General features: G+C 35.5%; 2 protein-coding genes across 6 annotated transcripts in view; one reads left to right on the top strand and one right to left on the bottom strand.

The window, feature by feature from the left end:
* LOC126815459 (endoplasmic reticulum aminopeptidase 1) overlaps positions 1-6709 on the bottom strand; it is a 50283-nt gene extending 43574 nt beyond the window's left edge. The window contains exon 1 of the mRNA XM_050541109.2: positions 6488-6709. Within this exon, the coding sequence (XP_050397066.1) occupies positions 6488-6527 (40 nt within the window). The 5' untranslated portion in view covers positions 6528-6709. The remainder of the gene's footprint in view (positions 1-6487) is intronic.
* LOC126815466 (methionyl-tRNA formyltransferase, mitochondrial) lies at positions 214-22619 on the top strand. 5 transcript variants are annotated; one of them, XM_050541127.1, is made up of 11 exons: positions 214-241; positions 10830-10947; positions 11726-11783; positions 12086-12228; positions 14418-14540; positions 14746-14848; positions 15379-15454; positions 17499-17590; positions 18228-18300; positions 19579-19664; positions 22281-22619. In XM_050541127.1, the coding sequence occupies exons 1-11, from the start codon at positions 217-219 to the stop codon at positions 22419-22421; spliced, it is 1038 nt and encodes a 345-aa protein (XP_050397084.1). In that variant the 5' UTR covers positions 214-216; the 3' UTR covers positions 22422-22619. The 5 variants fall into 5 exon arrangements, with proteins under 5 accessions (XP_050397084.1, XP_050397081.1, XP_050397080.1 ...); XM_050541124.1 differs by lacking the exon at positions 214-241 and adding an exon at positions 6701-6787 and having other exon boundaries at positions 10690-10947; XM_050541123.2 differs by lacking the exon at positions 214-241 and adding an exon at positions 7248-7311 and having other exon boundaries at positions 10690-10947.
* The last annotated feature ends 1243 nt before the right edge of the window (positions 22620-23862 follow it).

Genomic DNA, 23862 nt, shown 5'->3' with positions numbered 1-23862 from the left:
TCAGCCACCGTAGTTTTCTAAAAAGACTTGATTTTTCTTTTCACAAAATTTGTTGTTGCTATTGAGTCTTGTTTAGTTTGTTTTAGTAATTTTCAATTACGCTTCCTGGTAATGCCGATGACTGTCATGATGGCATCTACACATATGTATAGTATTATTAACTATCTAATATTAAAAAGGATATAGGGTATCAAATTCTATTATTTATTTCAGAGAATGTTTAATGGTGCTGGCCATCTAGGTGGGTCTACTTTTACACATAAGAAAGTATGTACTTGATGTATGCCTACATGTAATTATGTAGTATGTCCGTAAAAGATCCCTTAATTGGCAGTTGGAATTCGATATAAGAGTAGGCGATAGTGCCGCTGCCCGGGCAAAATTTCCCTCATAGCACACTGTATGGCGTATGCCCGTCTTCATTAGCCCAGCATAGGACCAGAACAGTAGGACGTTAAACTCCATTTCATTTCATTGTAAACTATACTGGACTATTTATGACCTACTACTTTGAAGATTAGCAATCAAGATATGATCCCTTTATTACAGGAGTAAGGAGGTAAGCTTATATATTTGTTCCACACATTTCCCCAAAATTACAATATACTGTTCCTATTAAATTTCGTTAAAAATTGTTATGGTACAGAGTCAACTTAGAGGTGGACAATATGACCATTTTTTGAAAAACCAATATAAAGGAATGTAATTTACTAATTCTGAAGATAAGAAAGACAGAAAGTTCTGTCTACTGTCCATATATTGAGACCTGTTATTCTATAGATATCTTTGTATGCACCAGGATCCAACTTCCAAAGGCTGATATTTAGTCAACTTTACAAAATACTGTATGGTTTACAAATGAAATTATTGACCATGAGGGCCTTATCATTTGTTGGAAGGGAGGCAACTCCAGCTGGCCACTTAGTTGTAAGGTTACAGGCCACTAAGTTGTAAGGTTACAGACCACAAGTAAATTCCCTATTGATTTAAGTATTTAGTCGTGGGCAGCAGACAGTGGTTCACAACGTTTTTGAGATATCACCTGCTAATATCTAAAGATAAATGTAGAGCTCTGCCAAATGCCCCCCCCCCCCCAAATAAATCAAAGAAACAAACAAATAGGAAGATTAAATATACACTGTCATCTACGATTGCAGTTAAACTAAAAACCCTACAGGACACTCTAGAGACGAGCCACTACCTGACTTACATGACAATCAACCAGAAGGCATTAGATAACCTCAAAACAGAAACTACGGTAAGACGGATTAAAAAGCTTAAAAAACTGATCAGTGAAAAGAAGAAAACCAGAAGAAACAAAATCAGCAGATATCAAAACTAAAAAAGACCAGCGGCTGCCAGGCAGGATACGCCCACATTTTGCAAGAGATGGATAGAGAACAAGCTAAAAACGAAAACGATTTTTGTACAATCGGGGGCCATAATCCTTTACTGTATAAAAAGATTTTTACCATATCTTATTAAAAACTTAAATGGGAAGCCACGGTGACTAAGCGGGTAATACGCTGGCTCACTAGTTTGGATGTCACGGGTTTGGTCCTGGTGATGGCTGAGAGTGTAGGATGGAGAGTCTGACAAGCACAGCTGTCTAGTCATTTGCATGGGATGAAAAATTGAGATCCCATGTACACATTGGCGTGCACATAAAAGATCCTTTGGCAGTTGGAATTCGATATAAGAGTAGGCTGTTATGTAGTGCCGCTATCCGAGCAAAATTTCCAGTACGTCATAGCACACTGTATGGCGTATGCCTGTCTTCATTAGCCTAGTTGGAGCAGAACAGTAGGACGTTAAACCCCATTTCATTTTAAAAAGTTAAATATCTGAATATTTCTAGTTTACACCCCTTAATACCTTATGACAGTGGACTTTACCATAAACACAAACCTCAGACAACTATGACCAGGCATAATGACTAGTCAGTTTTAGATAGTATTTAATGTGTCATGGTTTGTTATCAATCAGGGTAGAAGCTAATTAGTTAAGTATTTAATCCATTATGGTTTATTTATGTTCATGTCTCCAGTGATAATCCGATATAGTATATGTTTTGATGTCAACACTTGAGCTTCCATTTATAGTTAGAATATAAAAAGGCTAATGTACATCAATAGGCAAGTCATTAGGTCACCCGACTTAGTAGCAGCTACATCGGTCATCCACTGTGCTGCAGATGTACATCGTATGTATTAAATTGTAATTTGTAAGATATAAGTTCCAGTAATTAAAAGATTGAAAATCCATTTCAGACTTATTAGTTATTGAAGAACCATAGCGGTTATACAACTATGGAACAAGTAATCCTTTTATTGCAGATTAGACTGAACTCATGGTTGTGTGATATCAGTATATTTTTTTCACCATTGAGACTTATTGTTTCTTTTTTAAATTGCATAATATAATATGTATTCTTTTTAAGCATGAACATTTATGATAAATGTATGTCACAATTATAATATAAAAGACTTAACAATGAATTTAAAGATTTTCTGAAATCTCCAATAATATTCGCAAAATTTAAATCTTTTCTGGCACTAGTTAATACCTGTATGTATACCCTAATCTAAAAAAACAGTGGTTAACAAGTTTATAATACAAACAACAAAACAATCCATATTTCAAAGGTATCTTTTAAAAATAATAAAATCTACTACAATTTTATATACAATAATAATATGTTGTTAGTGTAATTTCACAGTACGGTCGGTAGTAATCATATGGGTAGACTAATCACCGGAATTCATTTACAATCACCAGAATTCATTTACAATCACCGGAATTCATTTACAATCACCGGAATTCACTTCTAAAATCCCCGATTCCTCCCACAAAACTCACTTATTTGGTCAAATAATATTGTAAGTTAAAATTAGGACTGAAATGCTGATAAAAGAGGCTTTTTAATGAATTACAAATAGGTTCTACACATAATTGTTTTAAAACATCTCAAATTTGACGAGTTACGATATTTTCTCCACATATGTCGAGTAATCTCCTTTTAATGGTCAAAACATCGGATTTACAAATCATTAAATGTAAATATTGTCATTGTATAAAGTGACAAATAACATACAATCACCACATAATAAACTATCATAACATGAGAATACTCTGAACAAAGACAATTATTTGTCAGCGGAACTTATTTAAATTGATTTCATTTATTTATTTCAAAACAAGTTACGATGTCGATGACAGAAAGAGACAATCGACACAATTTGCAAGTATAAATAAATAAATATAGCTATAATATTAAATTGTTTATTGCACTATATATACCATAATATGTTTCATGCATATAATTACTGTTTTAATAAACTATTAATCAATCTCTAATTACAATACGTTACAACGAATTGCAACGAAAGAATACATAAGTTTCTTGTCAACAAAAATCACATACACGAGTTATCTCCCGTGAACCTCCGATTAGAACAAAAACCAGTGACGCTTCTTAAACTCATACTAAATTGTTATTTTGTGTTTCGACAGTCAATATTTTTGAAGTTATTGGTTGTTATTTTGGAGTTATTGGGTAACTCGACACAAATTGTTTTCTATTGTTATTTTGGAGTTCGGCCTATTGGGTAATATGACGCGCCCTACGTTATCATAACCATGATGCATATATTTGAATTGAAATGAATTCCGGTAGTCTTTCAAATAAATATACCCACAGGGACTTTATTTGGCCTGTGGGGATATCAAAATATTAATTCGTTACATTATAATGTATTATACATTTAAAATAAATTAGTTTTGTGGGAGGAATCGGGGGTTTCCGAAGTGAATTCCGGTGATTGGAAATGAATTCCGGTGATTAGTCGGGCCCGTAATCATGATGGTGACAATCATCACAATGTACTTTAACCATTAACAATAACCATTTTAAACAGTTTATTAAACAAAACAGTTGTATCGGTGGACATAGAACTACACATACATGTACCATACATAAGAAACGAGGGATGTATCATGAACAGACATATCATTCAGGAACTACTGTGTGAACCATCGTAAATTTTAAACGGATTTCTTCGATTATGAACAAACTACTTAACTTTGGTTATTATAAACTTACCTGTGTGTTTGTAATCAACTCCCGTTCGATAAAATCCATTGCACAACTAATTATCGCAACGATGAAAACAAGCTCTCTCTTGAAAAATTTGAAAATTTACTTGTAATTTCGACAGAGTCGATGTCAACAATGTCTTCGTGACGTATTGGTCGAATCCAATATACCTGTTGCAGGGGTTGGTTAGCATTGAAAGATAGTTTGACAGCGTGATCATTTTGATCGTATATGGGTTTGGGCGACGAAAAATATCAATTGAAGGCAATTACATAGGAGATTTATATGGAAATCATTGACCGCCATGGGAGTCTATCAAATTTTCTTCACAATTAAAATATCACTGATTGCACGGATACTCGTAAAAATAAAGTCATATATAAACAATAAATATCCTATCTTCTTTATGTTATAAATAATTTAACAAGGATCATGAAGCTTACCTATGAATTCTCTGAGTGTATTTTAAATTTATACGCATTCTTTCGATCGAATAATAACCGCTTCAGTAACATCTTTAAGCGTGTTGGCTGTTGCGGCAGCCCTCAGCGTGCCTATTGGGTGCCCGGGTGGGTATATAATGCTACTAAGCCCGTATGACCCCGTAAGAAGCGGAACATTAATTCTCGATTCGACAGTTTTGACCGAAGTGTGATATAAGCCCATAAAACGAATGTATAGTTGTGTTTGTGCGGCATGCGTGTTCAAAAGTAAATTATCCCATCCGAGTCGCTAATCAAATAATTAGAACAAAATATTTCAAAAAGTAAAGCTATAAAATCTACAGAGATTTTACTAGAATGTAAAAGACGGTAACTAAATACAGGAATGTGGGTAGTTATGTGTGCGAACGCTCAAACTCAATGCCATTGGTCGTAGGTATCCAGACCACTCGGACCAAAGACTACTCGGATTTAGACCAGTCGGATCAAAACAAGACCAGTCGGACCAATTAAATTATATTATAAGGCTAGACAATATGCTATTTATTTATTATTAAATCACAATACAAAGAAGCAAATAATTCTTATACGGAATTCTTATATTTAGAGTTGTTTAGTTCAATTTTGTGTACGGAAAATAAATCAACGATTAGTTTTAAAATTAATTAATAATGGTGCCAAAAAAAATATCAATCTAATTTTTCTTATTTACTCTTGCAATGAGACTCGGTATGTCCAGACTTTTGACAGTTTCTACATATACGGGTATACTGTTCTTATCTGATAGCCTAATTTTACTTTTTCCACATTCGCGGTATCCCCAGTGGTTTCATTCCGTTCTACCCTAATAACCCCTGGGTTAATATATGGGGGGAGACACGTTTTCAAGTTATCCGCCCTTGGTGCGTTAATATAAACAGCACATAATAATACGAAGACCGGACGTTTAAATGCCCCTTTTTAAACGTGACTACAAGTGTGGTTCTCGATATTTTGCGATTTGGGATACAATAATCAATTTATTCAAAGAACACGTTATTATTAGTTCGAGTAGTCATATTAAAACACACACAATTAGCAATTTATTCAAATAACACGTTATTATTAGTTCGAGTAATATTAAAACACACACAATTATTAGCAATTTATTCAAATAACACTTTATTATTGGTTCGAGTAGTCATATTAAAATAAACACAATTATCAATGTATTAAAAAAACACTTTATTATTGGTTCGAGTAATCATATTAAAACAAACGCAATTATCAGTTTATTAAAACAACACTTTATTATTGGTCCGAGTCGTCTTTCTGTTGGGCCCGAGTAGTCTTTTGTTTGGGCTGAGTCGTCTATCAGTTGGTCCGACTGGTCTTGAACCGAATGGTCTTTGGTCCGAGTGGTCATGGATTCTTGTCGTAATTGTACTTGAATTTCCTATGCTGTCACCCCTAATACGAAATGATATCTTCCGCAGAGTGACGTAACCATCTTCCATATTGGTATTTTTCTCTGGGAAAAGTTTGTGATATTTCAATTTTTCAAGAGAGAACTTGTTTTCATCGTTGTGATAATTAGTTGTGCAATGGATTATATCGAACGGGAGCTGATTACAAACACACAGGTAAGTTTATAATAACCAAAGTTAAGTAGTTTGTTCATAATCGAAGATATCCGTTTAAAATTTACCAAGACTCAGACAGTAGATTTTCCAGGCTTTGTCTTTGCTCAGATGTGATTTAAGCTCCAAATACAATATACAATAAAAACTGATAAGCAATTATTGGACATATTGCTCTTCTTTCTTTTTTTTTATGATGTTTTTATCATTATATAATATTATGATCATATATTTTTTTTTTCACCATTTTCTTTCTCTTACAGTTTCTTTCCCTTTCTACTTCTAGTTTCTTTATTTTTTTTCCCTAATTTGTACGTTTTTCTACTCACCTGGGAGGAAGGAAACCTCCTCCACTTCCATATCTGACATTTCTGCAGGCTAGTGTGTCAAATGGTCATGTAATCTTTGTAATGAGCTGATCAAACAAACAAAAAACTATATTGACATGTTTATGATAATTTTCTGTGGTTGTTTTCAATGACGCCAGCGGCCCATCTTGTGACCTTGAACTTTGGATCGTGGTGCAGTAGATTCTCGAATTCTTTGGTGCCGTGAATTTCGAAAATCTCGGCTACTTTTGCATACAGTTCCATACTCATGATGTGAAAGCGAAAATTTATTGCCGATCAGTTTGTATTTCTTTAAAAAATCACGTTCTTGAAAGACATCAATTTTAGAAAAGAAAAAAAATGTTTTAAATATCACAGAATTCACTTCTTAAACCAGAGAGAGAGATCGAGAGAGAGAGAGAAGAGAGGGAGAGAGAGAGAGAGAGAGAGAGAGGGGGGTAACATCCACGTTGGGGGTAGGCCGGGTAGGGCCAGTAGGGGTCTTTAGCAGTGGGAGGAAACCGAAGCCCCGGGGAAAATCCAGCACGAGGTTTGAAAGGCGACCCTACTAGGTGTCACGTACAATAGGGGAATGAAAACCCACGCAAGCTGTCTCAATGACGTACAAACCTTTATTATGACTTATGATGCAACGTGCACGCGCTAACCATTCGCCCCCCCCCCCCCTCTTAAATCAGATTTCTAAATCGACTCGACTTTACTTTATGTGACATGTGATAATTTTGGAGTAATATTATCAAAGAAATCAAGTGACTGCTGATACAAACATGCAAGTTGTATTTATCACGTGTAAACGCTAAAATGTAAAAGTTTAAGCCTAATAAGGACTACGATTTTTGCCCACATTGACAGGCTATATTTCTACAGCTAATTTTTGTCGTCAATGATATTTTGTAAACCAACTGCGTATGCTTTTGTACTAGTATTGTATCGTAAATGCACACTGTCACTGTTCCTGTGGGTATTCGGACGCGGTCAGGTTTGCAAATCGAAAGTAGAATTGACCTATAAGATTATTGACATTTTCAAATAGCAATAATAATGCATAAATTCTTAATCATAGACTGAAAAAATTTAAACGAATGTTTCCATTGCAATTTTGTAAAAGTTAGCCTACCTTAACCAAATCTCAAAGATATTGCACCATTTATCCATATTGCACCCAATATTTTTCATGAATTAGTTTATCCTAATGCTGTCTTAATCTGGTCTTTCCATGTAAAATGGTAGGATAACCCACCATAAATAAATATCTCCAAATATCTCGACAATTACACCACAATATTTATATATACACCAAGTCTTAAATCAGTTTTGCACATTTATAGTCACTAAATAAACGGCCATGTTGTACTTAATAAGCTATGACCATTTAACCATCCATAAATAATAAACTGAAAGACTGAAAGATGATTACGAGTGTCGGCCATAACATCTGGGTACTTGTGAGTAAAAAAATAGGTTACGTGCCCTTGTTTTGAAATTAGTCTCGCTTAACCAGTCTACCGACCATTCTACATCTGATTGACAGGCCGAGATAACCAAGACTACTTTTTTACGAAACATAACAGAGAGCTGGAACAAGAAATTGATTTTAGAAACACGCACGTTAGGCAACTCAATAATTGTTTTAAGAACCTTGTAAAAGTAAAATGAAACTACGGCTAGTATCATGTTCAGAGATATTATTTGTACTAAACCAAAAGATGCCGCTCCTAACAGTACAGTTAATGATAAAGCAAATTAAAAAATAAAACAAACGTAATTTCTCAAGCTGCTGTAATAACCAAAAAGTGAAATGTACTGCTATTCAGAATCGTCAACAATAGATTTTTTACGGCTGTAGTAGTTATAGATGTGTGGAGAATTGCATGTGCGATGGCTATTTATAGTCTCATAGACTCTAGTGCTGAGTATTATCATACTGCGTAGTTAGCGAGAAATCACTATGAGACAAGCCACTGAAGCGTGCACATTCGCCGTGTCGAGTCCAACTTTCTGTAGGGAAAATTTTCACTGCACGGGTCACCCTAAAAATGGGCCAAATTTTCAGAAGTTGTTCGGTGAATTCCTCAGAGAATTATGAAAACAAATTAAATGAAATGGGGTTCAACATCTTACTATTCTGCACAGACTGGCGTACGCCATACAGTGTGCTATGAGGGAAATTTTGCCTGGACAGCGGCACTACAGCCTACTCTTATTTCAAATTCCAACTTCAAGTGTCAAACCTTCAAGGGTTCTTTTACGTGTTCACCAATGTGTATATATATATAATATGTGTTATAGTATAGACCTATGTAAAACGGCAAAGTTATATGATACTAGCATTAATATTGACAGAGATATGGCCTTTTGGGGTTACCATTTCCGATGTTTCGAAACTACTAGGCCGATTATATGAATCTAATTTGGTGTTCTTATTTTATTCTTAAAATTTGGTGGTTTTGAAGAGCTTTTTGTGTAGATTAAGAATACATCAATCATCAGATTTATCTGAACAATTCCAACTGTGTATGGCCTGGATTAAGTGCCCGAATAATATTTCTCACCAGGATTATGATGAAACCAGACCTTTTAAGAGCATTTTTGCGTACTTCACTTTTATCTGTCAATAATGGATCCAAGGAGTATCATTAATTTGTGATTCACCATCAAAAGCCAGGAAAAGATTTCCTTTCATGTCTGTACATCCATGTGATTTGAAATCCATGTGGTGAAGACAATATTTATTAATAGCTGTAGTACTAATGGTACATACATAACTATAGTGACATGTGTCTATGTTGCCACTCTATGCCAAGCTATACATGGGCAAATAAATGTTATCAACCTCAGAGGATTAATTTAGGTTCTTCTATTAAGGATTTCAAACTTTTCAGTCATACTCATGGTGAGATATTGCATTAGTTTTGTTGTAAGGTGCAGTAAATCTGTGATAGTTTGTTGATTAACACAAGCCATCAATTGATTAAAGATACATTATGGGAGATTTTTATAAGGAGTTAGCCATTCTTGCTATAACAGTTCAAAATTAGATGATGAAAGAAGAATATATTGAAAATTTCAGTCAAATTACTTTATTCTGAACATAGTTATCACCAGTGTAATTTTTGACTAGCAATGGGATTGAATTCCATCTTCACATATTCTTAGTATGGGCGATCGTTTGATTGACAGGCGTTAACTCCACCTACATAATCTCTGCTGTCTTTTGTCTGCTGTCATCATATCTGAATTTGTGTTTTACCTTTTTGGATTTTTATAACAATTGGACAAAATGAGTGAGAGGGTAAATTTTCATTCTTACTTGTATTTTGGGCATGCATTAAATCAATTGAATATAGGACATAATATTATAATACAATTATGATAAATCTATAGGCCTACTATTTTCTATAGGTATACACCAGTGGCGTCGTGCCTATTGGGGAAATAAAAAATATTTTTATTGATATTATTAAGACAGAAGACCTGTCCGTCTCTATTAGTCATCACACGGTCTCCAGGAATTGTATAATTTGTCATTATCTGTGTTTAGTTTATTGCATTTTAAATAGTTTAGATGTCATTTGTTAAGGCATCGCTCAACAACGGCCTCGCTTCGTACACGCTATCATTTAGCCTCGATCCAAGAGTATGACGTCAACACGGTTAATCTCCGCTCACGACGCCATTTAAAATTAAATAAGTCAACGAAATCCTGTTTAAATCCAAGCTGAATCCAAGCCATCCGTGGGTCTACAGAGTTGATTTTGTGCTTGTTGTGTAAATAAAGATCTGATTTATAATTTCTATGACATCTAAAGCCTAAATAAAGACTTGCAATAATCAGATTTAGCTCTTGCATAATGTATGTTTAACAGTCAAATGAATTTAGGGGGATTAAAACTTTGGGATAGAAAATAAATGGAACCATGGTGTCGATTCCGATTTTGATCAATAAAGTTCCTTGTGATATTCCCGCTTGGTTTGCCATTGCCAGTGGCGCAGAACAGAGGGCCTGGCTAAGAACAGTTGGCGTGCACGTAAAAGAACCATTGATAGGAGGCTGCCATCTTCATTAGCCCGGTTCATGCAGACAAGTGGAATGTTGATCCCCATTTCAGATCATTTAAAGTCAGGAAAATGCAATAGGAGAAAATAATATAGTGAATATAAAGAAAATGTTTTCGTTTCAGGACATGAAACAAATTGTATATAATGAATTGGTCAAGATATAAATATATCTTAAATGATATAACAAGCTTCAGCAAATTCTTTGTTTCGTGTTCCAAAAATCAATTGTTTAAGAAGAATCTTATAAATATTTTTAATAAAGCTACTGAAGATAAGACATTCTGCACAGTGAAGAAAAAACTAGATCCACCCTGGAATGTTTTATTTTTTGGAACAGATGAGTTTTCTGTAGAAACACTTAAATCACTACATGAAAGCCAGTAAGTTTTGTTAAATATCATTATTGATTTTTAAACATTTGAAATAAATGAGATAAGCTTATTTTATGAACAAACATAGATCAAAATAAAAACTAATCAGTTAATTACTACCTTGTCTGAAACTCAACTGGCTTTGGTTAAATGAAACACAACCTTGTGTTATTTAAATTCTGTATTCAAAGAAGTATGAATTGGTATAGATAGATCTATAAACATTTGTATAACAAAAATGCAGAGATAATAATCTTCAAAACGTTACCATGCTATAATATTAATTTTAAGAAAGAAGAAATTGGAAATTACTGAATCAACAAATTTTGTGCCCTTGAAACCCAAATCAATGAAGAATTTTTTGTGCTGTATCTGGAATAAATGATGTGCAATATGTGTGTCATTTAGCCGTGGTTGATCGCATATGTGTCTATGTACTAATTTTGAACAGAGCTAAACTTACTCTAAGAAAGATAGAACTAGAAGCATAAAAAATAAGTTGACATTGTGATTTCATTTTGATAAGCTTTATATGTAAGTAATTCTTTGTCATGTACAAGACTTACTTTTTTTTTTAAACACCTGGTACCACTTATCATTGTATGGATCTGTAATAGAGATGATTTCCTGTGGCAGGTTCAAGTAGATAGCCATTTTGTTTTCATTTGGAAGTTTTGGTGCAATATAAGTTTCTTTTGAAGGGCATTAACATTACATTTTAAATTGTCTGTTGTCCTGTATTTTCATTTTTCAGTTAGTGTTGCATTATTTATTGTTTATGTTGTAGGTTGGAAGATAAAAACAGATTAGTTAATAAATTGGAAGTTGCTTGTAATCCAGGACAGGTAATATTTGATTTCCTCTCTGTTATTCCATTATTAGGAATTCTCACAGCTAAAGAGCTTGGCATGCATATAAATTAATATGAAATATAGATAACTCAAGTTATTATCACATAGACCCATAGTCTGCACTCCATGTACTACAATCAACTTTGATTTTACTTTAAAACTACAAATTATTGTCACAAATTCATTTCCTATGCAAGTATCTCTAAAATTGTATATCTTTCCCCCCAAAATAACCTTGTTTTCCCATTGATGTACTATTGGAATCATTTTTCAACATTTCATTTCTCTCTTTTTAGAGCGCCATCAGACAATATGCTGTACAATTCCATCTGAAGATACATGACTGGCCAGTTAACATAGAGAAGGGGAAATATGATGTTGGTGTTTTAGCTTCTTTTGGTCGTCTAATTCCAGCTTCTGTTATAAACAATTTTCCATAGTAAGTACAATTAGTACATATATTATAAACATGTGTTATTAAGAAATATTTCTTTAAGAGACCACTCAGCTTGTGGGATTTAATCATAAGTCTAATAAATACATGTCAGGTAGGCTAGAAAAACTGGACCACACTTATTTACAAATGATGTGCCTACATATTTTTGTCGCAAAAAATCTTTTTTTTAGTTTTTTTTATCAGCCTGCTTTTAACCTGTTAAGCGTGACGTTTTAAAAACATTAACTACCCCCTATTGTGTAATTAATTTGACGAAGTGACGAAGAACTATGTACTATGTTCTAAGAATAGGTTGGGGAAAATACCTCCAAGGCGTTATATTACGCCCTACACACAGTGAGTGGCAGTTGTCCAGGACGTAATATAACGACCTACGCACTCAACGGGTTAAAGGAAGATGATTAATAAATTTATATTACTTCCTGTCATTGAATACAGTTGCTTTTACGATCTGATCACATTAGTACAATAATTGTGATATATATACTAAGCAGCAAAGTAACGTCAGGTTGGTATGTTACTCTGAATAGACACATTGCATAAAACTTGCCAAATGTTTTTATTGTATATTTGTGACCACATCTTCAACTTTACCTGAGCAATAAGGCTCCTTCCCAAACACAGAATTGAACCCAGGAAAAGTTCTCAAAAACACAACCTGACTTTTGAGATGGTAATGTGTTCTCCATGATTTTCATGTAACTCATGCTGCACATGCTGTTCACCGTTTCATGTAACTCATGCTGCACATGCTATAAAATGCACCCCCATACCTGGTTGAATCATTCACACTACAATGACGGCAGCATGCCATGACTCACGACAGCTCAAAGGAACCAGGCACTTGGAAGACTCGACGCAGGTCACACTGCCCAATCCGTTGCTAATCACTTCCAGGTCAATGTTCAGACCATCTACAGGCTTCAGCAACGCTTTTGGGCCACCAACACCACAGATGATCGCCCCCGAACTGGTAGACCAAGGGTTACCACAATTTGACAAGACCGCCATGTTGTGTGACAGCACTTGCAGAATCCCTTCACACAGGCATCTGAGACAGCACATCAGACAGTGAGAACACACAGAAGATCCATCAGTACCGATACAGTTCGCCGACGTCTCACCAGAGAGAACACCTTACCGTGGACAGAACTGGCGACACAGGCAATGGAGAACTGTTCTGTTCACAGATGAGAGTCGGTATTGTGTATCAACTGCAGATGGCAGGACCAGAATATGGCGTCGACGTGGTCAGCGTTATTCTGACCAATGTGTCATGGAACGAGACTCATGGGGAGGTCCAAGCATAATGGTTTGGGGTGGAATCGGTAGAGGAGGCGGCATCACAGCAGTGCGCTACATCTATCAAGCTCTCAGACCCCACGTCATACCACATTTCGCACGTCATCAAAACAACGTTTTCCAGCATGACAACGACCGTGCCCACACCGCCAGATTTACTTGGTACTTTTTACAGCAGAACGGTGTCAACGTTATGCACTTGCCAGCCCTTAGTCCGGACTTAAACCCGATTGAACATCTTTGGGATGAAATTCAGAGGAGACTTAATAATGTTGTACCAAGACCAAACACAGCTGATGGATTGCGCCAGGCTTTCTGAGTGTGTGGTTCCAGGTGCCTATGGCGTTCATCAATCGTCTGGTCCACTCCATGTACAGACGCTGCGCTGCTGTTATTGACACTCGCGGTGGACATACCAGATACTGATGTACAGACTGTGTACAGACTCTAAACCTTCTCATAATATCTTGGAATTGTGATGAATTAATCACTAATGTGTCAACATACTGTTCACAAAAAATTGCTTTGATCCATTTAGTAAGTCGTTTTCTAGAATGATTTGATTAAAGTGCCTCTCTGATTTTGAAATCGTACTGACATTTTTTTTGCTGTTTAGTATGTTTGCTACTGTTCCAATATATAAAGACAGAAAATATTAATATCATTGCTTCAGTGGCATAGGGGATTTAGTGGTCTAGTGGTGTTGTTTCGATTCCTCGCCTGCCCAACCTAGTGGTTTTTCTCCAGGTCCTCCAGGTTTCCTCCCACTGCTGAAAGACGGGCAAGCAAATTATTGAAATAAAATTGAACCATATGTTAGTCCTGAAACGGACATTAAATCCCATTTCTCTCTCTCCCTCTCTCTTCAGTGGCATATTAAACGTACATCCAAGTTTATTACCACGGTGGAGAGGTTCAGCTCCTATTATTCATACAGTATTAAATGGAGATAAAGTTACTGGAATATCAATAATGCAACTTAAACCTAAAAGGTATTTACATCATTTTCTACAATAATTATGATACTGAGTGTTCAGAACATATTTAGGATGATATATTTTATTGATTTGAAGAAGTTTCTGTTTCTTCTTTCTTCAAAATGCTTCAACCAGTAGTTATATTTCTTTCAAACTGCAAACAATATAATGGGTGTGTAGAAAATTGATTTAAGTCTTCATATGTTTTTCTTCTTTATAGGTTTGATATTGGACCTGTATTATTTCAAAAAGAAGTAGCTGTTCCATACAGAATTACAGCTGTTGAATTATGTAATCATTTAGCAGTTTTAGGAGGAGAAATAGTAAGTACAAGCCTTAAAGTTAGCAGCATTTTCATAATGTATTTTTAAATTATCCCTATTCATTTTCTTATTTCTTTCGTTCTGTATTTGTTATTATATCAAATAAAGAATTGTTACATGAGTCATTGGGTTGTCTCAAATTATTAGAGTAGTGTAGCTTAAATGTCAAATGTGCATGATTAATTGATAATATAAATATACCTTAAGACATGATCATTAGAAATGCAGGAAAACTGCTTACAAATGTATATATACAGCTCAAACACAACATGACCATATGACACTGAAAGTACAAATTTAAGAGAATATAAAAGTAAAAGAAAGTGAGAGTATAAGTGTTACCACTAAAAACAAAAATGTCAGAATGAGTACACCTATTCGCAGGTGTAGTAAGTGTGATCATATCTTCCAGAAAATATAAGAATACCCTGCATCATGCACATGTCTAATGGAGACAATTTATAGAGGCAACAAAAGTGCCTTTTGCATAAGTTTGTAAAATGGACTAAGTTTGAAATTAATATCTTCAGTTAGTTAATTGTCTTTGTGATCTGCCAAATCTAAGTAAAGAAGAAAAACAGCAAGATGCATCAAAAGCTACATATGGTCAGTTTTTAATCTGTTATCAAAAAGATTTTATACTTAATTTTGCTTAAAAATGAACCTTATTATAAATTTACAAGAGTAATCTGGTGAAAACGATTGAACCATATACAATGAAATAAGAATATATACTATTCAAAAAAAGTAGGGGATATTTGATTTTTAAGTGTTATTAAAGTCACCTAATGAAACTGACGAAGAAACAAATGACAAAATGAAATGAAGTTCACATTCATCGATTTATTCCAAATGATCGTTAGACTAAGTAAGGCACAGACTGACCATTATAAGGGTAAAATGATACCCAGGGTCAAACAGCAAAGTTACCACAGCATCACAACCAAGTCAGTAACGGGTAAATCCTCCTCTGTTTGCCAAACAAGCATTGATCCGACGTGGCATACTCCTAATGAGACGTCTAAGGTCATTTTGGTCCAGATTGTCCCATTCCTGTTGCAACGCAGCAGCAAGTTCTTGGACATTGGCAGGACGTTGTTGACGTTGACGTAACCTCTGTCCAAGCATGTCCCAGACATGCTCGATGGGGGAGAGGTCGGGACTCAGTGCTGGCCAAGGTAATGTGGTGATGTTCTGTTGTTGGAGGTAACCTGTAACGATCCTGGCCCTGTGACATCTTGCGTTGTTATCCTGGAAGATGAAACGGCGGCCATGACGTCGTGCGAACGGCACAACATGGACTGCCAAGATGTTGTCCCGGTAGTACTGGCCTGTAACACGCCCTGCAACGACATGTAAAGCCGTTCTTCCAGCAACAGTGATGCCTCCCCACACCATAACAGAACCACCCCAAAATCGATCATGTCTGATGACGTTAATGTCTTGGAAGCGCTCGTTTCGACGACGCCACACCCTCCTACGTCTGTCCAAAAAATCAACAGTGAACCTTGACTCATCTGAAAACATCACATTGCTCCAGCGTCGATTATCCCAGTGTTGACGATCCCTACACCAACGACGTCTTGCCTGAATGTGATGATCTCTCAAACAAGGGATCACGCGAGGACGTCGGGCGCGAAGGTGACCCCTATGCAGTCGATTCCGAATCGTCTGGCCACTCACTCTCACACCAGTGTCTGTTTGAAGACGAGCGCTGATCTGATTTGCTGTGATGACACCATTTCTCAAGGCCAAGGTACGGATAAATCGATCCTGGGCTTGAGTTGTCGCCCTTGGTCGACCTGAGCGTGGTCTGTCCTGTACAGATTGTGTATCACGGTATTTGGACCATAGCCTGCTTATGACAGACTGAGAAACATTCATCGTCCGCGCCACAACCGCCTGTGTTGTGCCGATCTGTAGCATGCCAAGGGCACGTAACCTTTCATTTTGGGTAAGCCGACGCATATCAAAATTTGTTTTCTGGTCACTAAAACAATTAAACTGATGTTTCCACCCTGGAATTCAATGCCACAATGACTGTAACATTCAAAGTCAGAGTCGTGCAAATCTTGGGTTGGACCCCCATGATGATCCCAAGCATCACCTGCATTCCATGCGGTAGCTATTGGTGCGTTTGGGCGTCACATGTAACTGGAAATGTTTCTTCTGTTAGGTTCTATAGTGACTTTTTTCGTAGTCATTTGCATATTTTAGTATTATGCCCCCAAAATCAAATATCCCCTACTTTTTTTGAATAGTATATTGTGGATTGCACTGAGGACTGTTTAATTTCATTTTGATGGTACCCCAGTTCGTTCATGCAAACAGTAACTGAGGTTTATTGTTACATCATAAAGATGTGCATTATTTGATTTTATAGAAATTCGATAAATATTTACAGGGTTATTTCCTTTCCTTAAAACATCATATTCTCAATTTTTGTGTACCGGGGTACATGCAAACACTAAGAAGTTTTTGACTGAATCAGATGAAATTTGCAGAGTTCATTAATTGCAATTAAATGACTGTACATTTCAGCTAACATGAAAATTAAATTAATGGAAATATGAATGTGTTTTACCCTTAGTTGAAACAATATCTACATTATAACTTAGTTTATACTTCTGTTCTTTGTTTCTTCTACAAGCACCTAAAATAACTAAATGGATAGGCAAACTAGATTGGAAAAATAACACATGCATCGATATAGACCAACGATATAGAGCCATTTCTTCTCTGGTATGTAATGGCTGTTTTTGTTTCTTGTGCTTTTGATCATTGTCATTGCAGAAAGTGATGATAAACTACAAAACCTAAAAGAGATGCACAGGAGACATCTTTCTGGCCAGCAACTATAATTGTGAATATTGTTATGGTTCAAGGGGGTCACGGTGGCTAAGTGGGTAAGACGCTGGCGTGCTAGTCTGGAGGTCGGGTGTTCGATCCCTGCATTGGCCAAGAAAGTTCATCGGGATTTTCCAATGTGGTTTCCCCCTTGTCAGTGGTGCAGGACAGAGAGCCTGACAAGGACAGCTGTCTAGTCATTTGGATGGGACAAAAAAACGAGGTCATGTGTATACATTGGCACGCAAGTAAAAAATCCCTGGGCAGTTGGAATTCGATATTAGAGTAGGCCACAGTGCCGCTGCCCTGGCAAAATTTCCCTCATAGCACACTGTATATGGCGTATGCCCGTCTTCATTAGCCCATTGGAGCAGAACAGTAAGACATTAAACCCCATTTCATTTCATTTTTAATGTTAATTGACCAGGTTATTGTCTTTGCTTGAATAACCATATTAAAAGCTCTTACATAAAAGCTCTTACAAACCTGGTATTTCAAATTTTACCTAATACATTTATTGCTATTTTTTCAGATTCCCGTATATACAATGTGGAGGAACAAAAAAGTCAAATTACGTGACATAGTCGATCCGAATAATACAAGAGGTAATTTAGCATAGAATTGGATACAAAGATTTATTTTCAGACATGATTAAAATGGTTCTTTAAGATATGCTCTAAATAAAGTTGGAAGCACTACATAAAATTGATAATTCAATGGTTAGTTTTTACAATGGATTAATACCATGATCCTTGTCATTAAATTGATTTATTTATTATACATGATTATTGTAGTCTTATGTCCACATTTTACCATTGTTCTTAAATGTTTAAAACCAGTTGGTGAACAGGTGCCTTACAATGAAAATCATACCAATAGTACAGTACCTTACACAGGTAATGCAAGTTGACCCCACTTAACAGATGGAAATCTCTAAAGTGATTACGTAATAGTGATTCCAATGCATGTGAAAGAGCAGTAGCATGTGTTGACCTATAAACAGTCAAGCATGTCTATGCATCTATCAAATAATGTACCGTTTATTTTTCAATTTGCTATTTTATTAACTACACCGTTAGGGGTGTCACGTTTTGGTTTAATAGAATTTACACATCTAAGAATAGAGGACTATTCATGGTTTTTTTTATGTTACAAGGTTCTTAAAACATTTGTTGACTTGCCATGCTCGTGGTGTTCTGAATTAGGATTTTTTACCTCGCTGTCTATCTGTAGGAGAAAGTTCAAAAGGCTGGTTTAACCCAACTAATTTCTAAAAAAGCTTGCAACTCCACTGGCCTTGAAAATTTACAAATATTGTGGGCACATGAACAAAGCAGTCTATTAAAAGCTACATATGTTATGTAATGCAACATGAATGTACATTATTGAGCAGAAATCAGGTAGCGTTGATGTTTAATGTATGGGGCACCCTACTGGTAGCCCAAAAAAACTGTGACCAATAATAATAATGGAGTTGTCTCCCATTACTGTCAACTTGACACACTCACTAGCACATTTTGCTAAACATAATAGTTTGTATCTCATTGTGATGTTTAATGGATTATAAAAAAGAATTAGCATATAGATAAATCTGTGCCCAATAAATATTGTCTTTGTTTTCCTTCTATACAATATCTAACTTTATTTAAGCAAATTCTTAAAGTAGAAATTAAAATAAACCACCATTCATTGAACTATACCACCATTCATTGAACTATACCACATCTTCCTGCTTTCTGGGTTAACCTTGACATCAGAATATAAATACTTAATACAATGTCTTTACAAGTATTTCATAATGTTAATGCATTGGACAATAACAATTAAATGTACATGTGTGTATAAACTGACCTCTTAGCCACCAGAATATTTTTATTTTTCAGATTTGTTACCAGCGAAGTTTAAAAATTTACCAGTTGGAAGTGTTAGGTTTTATCAGAAAGAAAACATTTTATTGGTAAAGTGCAAGGTAAGAAACTCTAATAGTGGTGAATTATCAAATTGAATATATCTAACATACATTGTTTGATATTATAAAACATTTATAGATCAATGGTTGTAATCAATATTGTACACTAATTAGATATTAAAGATACATTATGGGAGATTCGGTAACGAGTTGGCAGTTCTCACTATAATAGTTAAAAACTAGATAATGTAAAGGCAATTTGGTGAAAATTTCATTCAAATTGATCCACTATGAACCGAGAATTAAGCGACTGAAATTCCTATAAGCCTCGGTCATCATTACTAAAGTCAGTACGATAAACAGCATAGTCTCGATTATCCATTTAATCGTTTTATTGAGATGGAAAGTTATGCAGTAAATCGGCTTACAATCCACTAAAGATCGCAGGCTAGCGCTGCCATCTAGAGTTGATTATGGCCTGGATTGGTTAATTAATGTCTAATTAATAATTTAGATAACATTTCAGGCCTAAAGAAAGACCTGAAATAGGCAGATTTAGCTCTTGCATAATGTATGTTTAACTAACTTATCCAGACCATAATCAACTTTCAATGTCATTGCTAGCCTACAATTTGATATGCTGCTCAACGCTCATTGATGATTAAATCAAAAGATAGGTTGCCATGCAACGAAACATATGCCCACAGCAGCTAAATCTGGGCAATCAACAAGAGTTGCCGCATATTTTTACTTTTGTCAGTAATGAAACATTTATAATACACTAAAATCTGATTTTAGAGTAACAACTCATTTAGTAATTATCAGAAAACCATTAGAATTTGTTTGGCCCATGCTAACGTTTAGTATACAAAACATTTAATATCATGGATTTAGCTGTTCAAATTATCAAAAACCATTGAAAATCAATATACTTATTCGTTTCAAGACCTTATACTCTGTGTATCAGTCTAAAGTCAATCGAAAGGATTATATATAGGCGTAAACAATCAGATAATAACTATGGTCATAAAGCATCCACAAGATTTTTCAAAGTGATCAAGGGCCATAACTCTGGCGATATTAATCGGAAATCGTTGAAAATCAATAGGATTCTTCTACTGATGTGTCCACAAGATTTTTCAAAGTGATCAAGGGCCATAACTCTGGCAATAATAATCAGGAATCATTGAAAATCAATAGGAATCGTCTACTGATAAATTTAAAGTCAATCGAATATTAACTTTAGCCTCCACAAGATTTTTCAAAGTGATCAAGGGCCATAACTCTGGCAGTAGTCATTGGAAATCGTTGAAAATCAAAAGGCTTCTCCTGACCTGTAACACTGTGTATATATTTAAAGTCAATCAAATATTAACTTTAGCCTCTAGAGTGTCCACAAGATTTTTCAAAGTCATAAAGGGCCATAACTCTGGCAGTAATTATTGGAAATTGTTGAAAATCAATAGACTTCTTTGTCTCATGACCTTAAATACTGTGCATAAATTTAAAGTCAATCAGATATTAACTTTAGCCTCGAGAGCATCCACAAGGTGTTTCAAAGTGATCAAGGGCAATAACTCTGGCAGTAAGAATCAGAAATCGGTGAAAATCAATAGGTTTCTTCGTCTCATGACCTTAAACACTGTATAAATTCAAAGTCAATCGGATCAATTTGACTGAAATTTTCAGCAAATTCCCTTTACATTATCTACTTTTTAACAATTATAGTGAGAACTGCCAGCTCTTTATCTAATCTCCCATAATGTATCTTAAAGGAGCAAAGTCCGTAACTCAATATCATCCAAAATCTTCGACACTGAAAACACAAATTTTTATGCAATTTAAATAAGCATTGGTGTTGTGATCTTACCTGGAAAAGATGGTCTTCTGATATCCAATATTTAAGACAAAATAAACATTTTACCATTGGTACACGAATCGTGTACCATAATGCATTTCAGCACCATTTGTAACAAGGTGCTCAAAGAACGAGGCTAGACATATCCCACAAGTCATGTCAAACAGTGATATCATATTCTTATTTGGAGAGCATGTGCAATAAATAATATCGGTGTTGACTGGAATAACCAGATGCTAGAAACTGACTTGCTGTTGAGACTTCTGGTGTATTTCGCCGAACATAACTGATGACAATTCACAGTAAAACGGACACGATTGAATGTAAAACGGTTTATATAAATTCATATGTGTTGCGACTCATTTGTGCCAATTTCTAGGTCCAAAATATTAGCGATTTAGCTCCTTTAAATCCACATGATTTTATATTAGAATCATGGATACCATCAAGTGACATATATTTTTCACAGGTACACCCCAAAACTGACTTCATCAATCCAAATACATGTATCTAACTTAAAAAATAAATTGTGTTGGGGCTATCCCTATCCCAACCCCATTGTTATCAATTTATATAATTTAATTTTGTGCCTATTCCCTTTCATAAAGCCTTCATATGTCATTAAATGTTATTACTTTGCAGATATCTGACTTAGCTCTAAGCTTCAATAGGATTATAGCCACCATCCTTACACATGGGTTTCTCAGTTGTCTCTCACAACTAGAAAACTAAATGTTGAAATAAAGAACTTTTGTGATACACTTTAATTTACCTTCGTAGGTTTGAACCATTTCTATATTTCAAATTATTATTTGTAGGATGGTTTGGTTGGTTTTAGAAAGATAACTTACCAGAATCCAATGACAGCTAAAGATTTCTTTAATGGTTTTATATCAAAGACTGAACAGAAGTGTATAGTATTTAATTGTGACAATAATGAAGAATCATGTGTTTCCTGATAGTAGCTTATTGTAGTTTTGTAAGATAGCAGAGTACTGCCAAATTGATTAAAACCCAGTTTCCAGAAGTGAGCGTTCAAAAAATGAGTTACCAAGTGCAGAGTGTTAGTGCAGAATTGTTATGTTTCTCCCACTTCTAAAGACCGCTACTCGCAAATAAAATATTCAATAAAAATTTACAATATATTACTCCCAAAATGATCTAGTTTGTGTCAAGTGGGCATTAAATACCAATTCTCTCTTTAGTTAGGATACCATATCAGTTGGAATCAGGGGCGTAAATGTGGGGGGGTCGGTCGCAAAATCAGTGCAGTCGGTCGCAAAACAAGAGCAGTCGGTATCAAAATAAGTGCACACTGCATACGTCACGCTACTCACGCAAAACTTTAGTATAAAATAACCTTGTCAAATGCTGTGTTTCACTGTTATTCTGTTGTGAGTATGTTGGTCTATGAACAAATTTCCCCCAGGAAGAAAAATAGTCGGTCGCAAAGTCAGTGCAGTCGGTCGGAAAATAAGAGCAGTCGGTCGCAAAATAAGTGCTCACTGCATACGTCACGCTACTCACGCAAAACTTTAGTATATAATAACCTTGTCAACTTATCATGTTTGAAAAAATGTCGTGTTTCACTCTTATTCTGTTGTGAGTATGTTGGTCTATGAACAAAATTTCACCCAGGGAGAAAAATAGTCGGTCTCAAAATAAGTGCAGTCACTGCAGTCGGTCTCAAAATTATGCATCGGCGACTCAATGAATTAATGAGGTAAACAAACAATGCCAGAATAGATCCCAAATACTATGTATTTGCGTGAATCCGTGAGCCTAAATTGCAAACGTCACACAAAACTATAGTATAAAATAACTATGTCTGCTTGTCATGTTTGAAAAAATGTTTATCACTCTTATGCTGTTGTGAGTATGTTGTTCTATGAAATTTTTTTCCCCCATGGTAAAAAAAATAGTCGGTCTCAAAAAATGTACTCACCGCAGTCGGTCTCAGACTAAATGAATTAATGAGGTAAACAAACAATTACAAAACAGGCGAAATTGACTGATAGGCCGCAAGATTCTGTCTCATTTCTTATTCTCTCGTTAGCGAGAATTTGGTTCCATTTGCCATGACAATGACAAATTTTCAGGCCCAGTCCTGAAAAATTAAAAGCCCGGTTACATATCTGAAAATTTTTCGCGTCTGCGGCGCTCGATTCCGTTGTAGCAACATTCTTCTATTCCTCTGTTTTCTTATACTGTCTCGGCACTATCATATTCACGGTTATAGTGAACTGCCCAGTTATACTGGTGTGTGGGTCGTGGGGCGTCAGACTATACAAATGTTATGTCAACTCTTGCAAAACAGGCGGAATTGACAGGGGGAGATCTCGAGATTCTGTCCCATTGGCTCACATTTCTGGTCCTCTCGTCCACAAGACTTCCCCCCAG

Source organism: Patella vulgata, chromosome 3 (genome assembly GCF_932274485.2).
Source record: "Patella vulgata chromosome 3, xgPatVulg1.2, whole genome shotgun sequence".
In the NCBI taxonomy this organism is placed as follows: domain Eukaryota; kingdom Metazoa; phylum Mollusca; class Gastropoda; family Patellidae; genus Patella; species Patella vulgata.
Note: the sequence above shows the minus strand (reverse complement) of the source record. Positions and strands in the feature narration are given on the sequence as shown.

What these genes read in the sequence shown, in the direction of transcription:
- LOC126815466 (XM_050541124.1), top strand. Translation starts at nt 10,712, where the DNA reads ATGAATTGGTCAAGATATAAATATATCTTAAATGATATAACAAGCTTC. An exon ending in TGCATCAAAAGCTACATATG is followed by an intron (nt 15,455 to 17,498) that starts GTCAGTTTTTAA and finishes TTCTTCTACAAG; the next exon opens with CACCTAAAATAACTAAATGG. An exon ending in ATAGAGCCATTTCTTCTCTG is followed by an intron (nt 17,591 to 18,227) that starts GTATGTAATGGC and finishes CTATTTTTTCAG; the next exon opens with ATTCCCGTATATACAATGTG.